The 8,776-nt window shown below is 42.0% G+C and overlaps 1 protein-coding gene and 1 pseudogene across 1 annotated transcript in view; one reads left to right on the top strand and one right to left on the bottom strand.

Annotated features, from left to right (window-relative positions):
* The window catches only part of LOC101560997, a 17,803-nt pseudogene extending 13,338 nt beyond the window's left edge, over positions 1–4,465 (bottom strand).
* Ccng2 (cyclin G2) overlaps positions 3,205–8,776 on the top strand; it is a 30,469-nt gene continuing 24,897 nt past the window's right edge. The window contains exons 1-6 of the mRNA XM_004647419.2: positions 3,205–4,879; positions 5,649–5,786; positions 6,398–6,535; positions 7,804–8,054; positions 8,215–8,293; positions 8,397–8,495. Of these exons, the coding sequence (XP_004647476.1) occupies positions 5,649–5,786; positions 6,398–6,535; positions 7,804–8,054; positions 8,215–8,293; positions 8,397–8,495 (705 nt within the window). The 5' untranslated portion in view covers positions 3,205–4,879. The remainder of the gene's footprint in view (positions 4,880–5,648; positions 5,787–6,397; positions 6,536–7,803; positions 8,055–8,214; positions 8,294–8,396; positions 8,496–8,776) is intronic.

The raw sequence follows: 8,776 nt of genomic DNA, 5'->3' as shown, positions 1-8,776 counted from the left end.
AGATTTAATGCAATCCCTATCAGGCTACCACCAACATATCTCACAGACATACAGAAATCATTCCTAAAATTTATCTGGAACTGGAAAAGACCTAGAATATCAAAGGCAATTCTGGGCAATAAAGACAAGGCAGGTGGCATTACCATTCCTGACTTGAAATTATACTACAAGGCTACTGTGATAAAGTCAGCATGATACTGGCATCAAAATAGACCTGAGGATCAATGGAATAGACTAGAAGACACCGAGGCCCCTACAAACACACACAAAATAAGGGATCATTAGTTTTACAGACAGTAAAACTTCTTTTGGTAATAAGATGATATATTCAACAGATGTCTCTTAAATGATTCTTTGCTAAAGCATCAACTTCATATAGCAGTATGATGTCAAGAAAAGTCAGAAAATATCTGCCTTATGGTTTTTGGAACAAATTATAAAATAATACATTGCATACATACAGTGTACAATGTTCTAGAACACAGTCAGGGCCACTCAAAATACATTTATTTTGGACGCTGGCATGGGTCCCTAGCTTCAGCTGTTTGGGGGCCCTCTGCTAAAGCAGGAGGATGCTTAAATGCAGGAGTTTAGCACCAGCCTGGGCACAATAGGAGGAGCTTGTGAAAGAAAGAAAGAAGGAAGAGGAAGGGAACAAAGAGGGGAGGAAGAAAAAAATGTGTATTTTGGGCAGATTGACAACCTTGAGATAATCAGCTCTGATCTCAGGAAGGGCTATACTCTTTTTTTTTTTTTTTTTATTTTATTTATGTGTGTGTGTGTGTGTGGCCAGTTCAGCCCACTAGGGGGCGGGGCTGGCTGGCATGTGGTGCTGGTGGATTGAACCGCGTTCCCTTGTGCTTTGCTAAGCTTGTTCTAAGTAGGTGCTTTAGACCACTGAGCCATCTCCCCAGCCCAAGGGCTATACTCTCTACTGCACATGCCTTTGCCATCCAGTCCACATCCAGTCAGAGCTATTTCATTTCATTTCAGTTGACTTTTAGCATAATAGAAAGGACTTTAGATAATAAAGTTATATGTTGGTCATAGAGTCCAATGAGTGCTGAGTTCTGCGAGGGGCTGGGAGGGGCTAAATCAGCTGTTCAGTAAAACTGATTCTCTTATTGAAGTCTTGGTTTCTTTAGTGTGGATAGTTCCCATAATTGGCTGGGGACGTTAGTATCTGGTAACTGCCAATGTTGTGATTGTTACTAACCCTTGCATAGATTGAAAAAAACAAAAACAAAAACAAAAAAAAAAACAAAAAAAACCAAAATCCAGAAAGAAGCAATGCTTCTGTGATTAACAGTAGCAATACAATACCTATATAGTAAGTACATTGTAATACAATGGACTTGTGGACTTCAGACCTGAGAAGGCCTTAGACCTGAGAAAGTCAGAAAGGAGACTATCTGAGGTGCCTCGCTGATTTATTCTGCTGGTACTTGAGGAAAGGAATTGTCTGACATATATATTATTTTATTTTTTCCAGGTTCAGATTAAAAAATGATTTCTGGATTGAAAAATCTGAATCATTTAAGATGGTGCCCTGGGTTGGCATATACCTTTCCTGTTCCTCTCTCAGGACAAGAATTCCATTTTCCCTTGTAGGCTCTCAAGGCAGGGTTAATGGAAGCAGGAAGTTTGGGGCTGCAAACTGCTTTCAAAGATAGAAAACAACCCAGGCCTGGGGCCAGAAATAGTGAGAAAGGGGGAAGACAGTGTGGGTTCTAATCAGTTTTACAAATCCTTCCTTTAGGGGCTGTTTTCCAACAGCTTTCTTTGATGGGGTTAGAAATAGATGCCCTGATCCCCTTAGGAAGTAACAGCATAGTGAAAAAATCCTAACAGCTTGGATGTGTTTAACAAACTACTTTCATAAATACTGGCTTTTAGTTGTTACATGTGAAGTAGACCTAGCTATGGGTTTAAATTTTTCCTCCTTAGGCAAGAAAGTTGAGCCTCACAGCTCATTCCCGTTTTTTTTTTTTTTTTTTTTTGTCCCCACCTTCTAGTTTCAGTCTCAGATGTCATTGCAGACAACAAGTTCTGTGTTGGGCCTTAATGGGGCTACTGGAGTTGGGGTGTCCAACCCTATTGCACCCCACTACTGTGCTGTAGGAAACCCAAGATCTTACAGGAAATACAATCCCTCAAAACCCTTCTTGGGGGCTCCTTATTTTTTATTTCTTCATTTAATATAAGCACATGTTATAGGAAAGTCCCTCTCAAAAATGGTCCAGGAAATGCTAAACTGTAGCTAAATCTAATTAGTCTAAGGGGTGAGTTTTTAATAACGACACCTACAGTTTTAGCACAGAAGTCAAGGTGATAAGGACAAAAACTCTGGAGGAAAACTATTATTATATTTAAAAAAGATAAATGAACAATAAATCCACTGAGAAAACTTGCACAGTTCTTCCTTCCCTCAGAATCTAATCATTTTTAAGAGGAGGAGCTTAGGAAAAATAAAAGATTATGTAAATATTGAACCAATATTTTAAGTTAATTGCTATTCTTTGAAGAGGCAGTAGGCTAAAATGGACAAAGGATTCCTCCTTGTACAACCCCTCAATCTCTGAGCAGGGAGGGCTGTGAAAAGCAAAGTTCAGCCCCACACTGAGCTTCTTGTCCCACCCCTACAGATCGCCACCCATTGTTCAAGCCAGTGTCTGGAAAAGGATACATAAGCTGCCAATTCCAAAGTATGGTATAGTTTTTAAAAAATAACTTTATTTTAAAGTGGTTTAAGCAAAGAACAACTTTAAATCTTTTCCTTTTGGTCTTATATATTACTATTTTAAAAAATTTCCTACCCATGATTTTATTTCTTACTTCACATCACTTATTTTATAGTTTATGTTCCTTTTCTACCTTTATCTTAACTTAAAACAAATGAAATCCTTCAGTCTCTTTCATGTTTTAGTGATAAATTTTTCTTTGATGGTATATTTTCCTGTAGCTGCTTGATCTATGACAGATAGATGACTGAGTCTCTTCATCCTTTGTATGTCAACTGTCATCTAAATTCTAATATTCTGTTCTCCAACTTAGATGTTTGTGTTTATTATAATGAATTTCTGGCCAGAAGATTGTATCAAATAAAAACAATAGTTTAATGTTTAAAAGATCAAACAAAGACTGAATAAGGAAATATGTAAGGAAACTCTGCTAGCTTTATTTTCCAAAACCCTAAGGGTCACACCTCTCAAGTCTTCCAGGGTCACTTCTCCCAGGTGCTCTATGCTCCAGGCAGTCTGTGTCCCCTGGCAACTGTGTAAAGGGACCTCTTTCTACAATTCCTTAGCTGCTTTGGAAAAGAGCCAGGTCGCTAAAGCTGTTAAAAGCCTCTCCATATTTCACAGGTAAACACAGAAGAGCAGACACATGATTTCCTAGGTGCTGTTTAGAATTCAGTTATGTACTATTCACAGATTTGTTTGGCAGACGGTGAGGACCGTGGAAGCAGAAAGTAAACCATCAACATGCTAGCGGCTTTTGCTCCAGAGATTCGGTGTGAAAGTTTTTCTGGTGGTCTAAGGCAGAAAAACTTGGTTTGCAAACTTTTTCCCTGCCTTGGGAGAGGTGTCAACTTTAATGATGACACTAATTATAAAGGTCAATAAATGATAATCTATGAGGGACCCAAAACCCAAGGAGCCTTCATTAAAACAAGAGCACAACTACAACTCCGGAGGAATGTTGTTATAATCACCAGACGTTTAAGTGTGCTCATCAATGTGCAGGTATTTCTGAAAGATCTTCCTTTTTATTTAGTTTTAATTACGGAAGTCAACGTACAAAGAGAAAAGCATAATGAAACTTTATGTACCCGTTGCCCATCTTGTCTCATCTACTCTCGTTCCTCCATGGTTGAAAAAAGTTTAAAGTATCAAAACACGACAGCATTTTACTTCTGCATATTTCTGTAAGCAAGCTGAAGATGTTCCGTCACTCAATTGGTTAACGCAATTGACTTGCAGAACAACATAAAGGAGCACACAACGCTTTCCTCTGGCAGAATCAGTTGTCTCAAAAGTGCTCCAGCTGCCCCTTGCGCTCGGAGCACAGCTACTACGTGGGCCAGACCCAGGTTAGTGAAGAGGAAAAAGGAAGACACGCGGGCAGGTAACCCAGTGACTACCCAGCCCCCACCGAGCAAGCGCAATGCAGAGCCCAGCGTTGCTAAGGCCCAGAGGAAAATGGAGGCGCAGGCCGCAGCGAGAGCCAATCACAAGCCTTAAAAGCCGGTCAACTAGCCAATCCACATTCTCAGGTGAATCGGATCCGCCCTTTTCCTCTAGCCCCCACCTATATCCAATCAGAGAGTCTACATCTTTGGGCGGCCTTTTCAAAACAGCGAAAGCAAAACAAATCTGAGACCTTTAAACGGAGCAAAGCGAGCGAACCCAGTGTCCTTCCGCTCCTTATTCTCTTGCTTTCCTTCCTTCACCTGCCGATCCATCGCAGAATAAACCTGACTCCCAGCTCACACGCCCCGTCGAGGGTTGAGAGAAGGTGGACGGCCCAGTTGGGTCACAGTCACAGAGGCCGACGCCGCAGCCGGATGGCAGGACTCTTTTTCATGGTCTGTGGCCGCCGTGGATCCCTCCGCGGAAAGTCACGTGCCCCGCCCCTTGGGGGCGTAGCGAACTCAAAACAAAACACTGGCCGGCCAGGCTGCGGGTGTGGAGCCGGCGTACTGCCCTTCGGAGGGGGCTCTACCATGAGCCCGCGGCTGTGAGGCCGAGGCAGCGGCGGCAGGGAGAGTCGGATGCCGGGCCCCGGGCTACGCTGAACGGCTGGGCTGGACCTTGGAGACGCCCTGTCCCCTAGGGCCAGAGCAGCCGGGCGCCGGCGGGGGCGCGTCTCGGGCACTGTGAGTTCGGGGCCCGGGATCTCCAGCGGGGCGGGGCGACTCAGGTGCTTTGTTTGCCCCGACCGGGAGTCAGGGTCGCCCAACTACGCCGACCGGGAGCCGCGGTGGGAGATCTGGCTCCGTCTTCGTTCAGCGACTGCTCTGGCGTAGCTACTCGCGTTGTCCGCCTCGGTTCCCCAATTCGAGGGGAACTCCGGGCCTTGGTGATGGTGGTGTGCGGGGGCTTGCACTAGTTACCCTCTCGGTTCCCCGCTTTCCGGATGGGGTCGGCTGCCTCTCGGACTCGGAAACCTAGTGCGAGCCTGGGGCCCTGACTACGGGGCGGGGCTCCGGGTCTCCTCCTTCCTGTTCTTTGTTCAGTCGGAGACTTTTTCTCCTTCCTCCGCTATTATGCCGCGCCGCCCCCCACCTGGGGCCATCGCTACCCTCGGGGCCAAAACTGTCCCCCTCCCGCTTGGCTTGGGAGTGAGGGGCGGGAGGCGGCGGACCGTGGGACCCCCCAGTTTGTGAGCCGCCATCGACTGGGGCTGGCCGGTTGGAGCCGGCGCCGGCTGGCAGACGTGGCCAGGTCCCGCCCCCTGCCACACCTCCTCGGCCTTGGGGAGGGTCTCTTGGGACTCGTGGACGTGACCGATCCCCTCACCCGCTCTTCGCCGTGGTGTGCTGGGGCGCCTCTCGCTGGAGGTATTCCCACTAGCTCGTTTCTGCCTACTCCCGGTCCCTGTCATTCCTGTTACCTCTTACCCGTTTTGTGTTATGTTTGCTGCAGATGAAAGATTTGGGGCCGGAGTACTTGGCAAGTCCTGAAGGGGTCCAGCTTCTTGGATTGTTGAGCTTCTATCTAGAACAAGAACAGAGATTCCAACCTCGAGAAAAAGGGCTGAGCTTGATAGAGACTACCCCAGAGGTGAGTTGCCCACAGGTGACTTGCCCCAGCACCTGAGGTCTCAGAGGAGGCATTGCTCTTCACCCCTCATCCCCGCCCCCAGTTGAATCAATACTAAAGCCCGCAGAACCCCTAAATAGCAAACTTAGACTTCCTGAACAGCTAAGATTATCTCAGTACTATACATGGCTGTGCTTTTGTTAGCAGGAACGGACTTAAATATAGAGAGATATTTCTTCGAATTTTGGCACCCTTAACCTGCAGCTGCTGGGTGGGAGACTTATAGGGAATTGACCAGCTTCTTTCCTTTGCTCTGCCTCTGAAGTATTTATAGTAGGATCTTAAATGATTTTAGGAAATAAAAACTTTTTACTCCAAGGGAATCGAGTTATGCTGTAACTCTGTAATATGGCAAATATTCATGGTTAAATCTTTTCAGGATGTGTATTTAAAAAAGCACAGTTGTATAACAGTTATATAAAAAACAGATGTATAGTTTTAGTTAACTGATAACTTCTTTACCTCCATATTGTTGAAAATCCAGAGGAAGAAGGGGATACTTTATTCATTGTGTACTGTTCATCTAGTTCTAAGAAAATGATAAAATTTTATTTATGGTTTTTTTGTTGCAGAATGATAACACTTTGTGTTCAAGATTGAGAAATGCCAAAGTAGAAGATTTAAGAAGTATAACTAACTTCTTTGGATCTTGCACTGAAACTTTTGTCCTGGCTGTCAATATTTTGGACAGATTTTTGGCTCTTATGAAGGTATTTAATCAATTTTTAAAATGCAACTTTATTTTTCTATGCCCATATGTATATATAGGGTTCAATAAATATTTATCAAGTGAGTCTAATAGCCTGTTATATATGTAAACCTTTATAATAGAACTGTGATGCTTAGTGCCAGACTCAGACTACAAAATTAAGTATATTTTTTATGTTAAGTAGGTTTTGCTGTACCTCTTAAATACTTTCTCTTGGAAGATGTAACAAAAGGAAGACTACTTTTTTTTAGGTTCTTAGTACATATGTATACAATCTTCAGAAATAAGGCTTTTTCTTGTTTCCATTGGAGCCTATGTGTTGTTAATACTGAAACATGACTGATGAAATACAAAATTATATTGAAGGCAACTCATTGCCTGTTTTGTCTTTTCAAAGCAGAGTCACAGTCTCATTAATAATCACCAGCAGCTATTAGGAAAATGTGGTAGCTCCTCTGTCAGTAAAATTGCTTTTGGCTGTGAGGTCAGTGTTGGGGCACTGAGAAGAAGGGGTAGCCATCTTCCTGGCAACTTCACATGTGTCCCACAGGCTACCCAAACTTACGTTTCCTTTCTCTTGTGCAACAATACATTAAAGTGGATTTCTGCAGACAAAGATAAAATGTAGGAAGCACTGTTTTTCTTTTTTTTTTTTTTTTAACCTTTTATTTATTTGGTACAGGATCTCACTATGCAGCTTGAACTAATAGTGATATTCCAGTGTCAACCTCCCCAAGTGCTGGGATTATAGGCGTGTGCCTCCACACCTGGTTCCAGGGCCAGCATGGCATGCGGTACTGGGGATCAAACCTGGGTCCTTGTGCTTGCAAGGCAGATGCTTAGAACGCTGAGCTATCTTCCCTGCCCCCAAAACACTGTTTCTATATCCAAAGTAATTCTTTTGGGTGTTGGAAGACAATTTGCTTTTAGAGAGATCATACTATTTCAAATTTTGTAAGTCTGAAATACAAAAATTCTGCTAGAAGTCCAGCTTTTAAACCTTCATGAATTTCTTATTTAGTCTGCATATTTGAGTTTAAGTAATGTAAAGGCTCACAAAACCTTTTTTATTTTAAGGGAAATCAAGAAGGTCTACAATGTAAAAATGAGTGTAATTGTGGGTAAGGACAAATACATATATTCAAAGTAGCTTGATAGTATTCTGTCTTAAGAGTAGAAGTTTCTTTCCAATATTCTTTTGAACTTCTGCTTTTCTAAAACTGAGTAATGGTTGTTAAAAGAATTGTTTTGTTCTTTTTTTTTTTCCAGGTGAAACCGAAACATTTATCTTGTATTGGGGTCTGTTGCTTTTTGCTGGCTGGTAGAGTAATTGAAGAAGAATGCAATATTCCATCCATTCATGATGTGATCCGGATTAGTCAGTGTAAATGTACTGCTTCTGACATAAAACGGATGGAAAAAATAATTTCAGAAAAATTGCACTATGAATTAGAAGCAACTACTGCCTTAAACTTTTTGCACTTATACCATACTATTGTATTTTGTCATACTTCAGAAAGGTCAGTGGGATTAAATATAAAAGCTTTTTACTTGAGGGTTATTATAACTAACAGTAAATGTCAATAAGATCTGTGTTTTTACTTTGTTTACACTTTCAACATGGACTTCAAATGAGTCTTTAAATTGTTTAAATCTTTGCATTTTCTTTGTATTGTATAGGAAAGAAATACTGAGTCTTGATAAACTAGAAGCTCAGTTGAAAGCTTGCAGTTGCCGACTTGTGTTTTCAAAAGCAAAAGTAGGTCTATTTTTTGTTTATATGTTTGAATTAAAAAAAAAAAAACTTAAGTATTTAAAAATATTTGTTAAATATTGAATTTATTTTTCTCTTTCTTTGGTAGCCATCTGTGTTAGCTTTGTGCCTTCTCAATTTGGAAATAGAAACTTTAAAGTCCGTTGAATTACTGGAAATTGTCTTGCTTGTTAAAAAACATTGCAAGGTAAATATCTTCATTCCTTATTCTTTAAAGCAATTTTTTTTCCTGATTCACTTTTTTCTATGTTGCTTAACATTAAATTACATTTGATGGGGTTCCTATCTTTTACATTCTGTGTGTGTGTGTTTGTGTGTCTTTAAGTATTGTAGTTCTCAAAATGTAGTTTTGACTTAGATACTATTAAGATGAAGGGAGGGGCTGGTGAGATGGCTCAGTGGTCTAAAGCACCTACTTAGAACAAGCTTAGCAAAGCACAGGGACCGCGGTTCAATCCCCCAGCACCA

Source organism: Octodon degus, unplaced genomic scaffold (assembly GCF_000260255.1).
Source record: "Octodon degus isolate 3935 unplaced genomic scaffold, OctDeg1.0 scaffold00305, whole genome shotgun sequence".
Classification (NCBI taxonomy): Eukaryota; Metazoa; Chordata; class Mammalia; order Rodentia; family Octodontidae; genus Octodon; species Octodon degus.
Note: the sequence above shows the minus strand (reverse complement) of the source record. Positions and strands in the feature narration are given on the sequence as shown.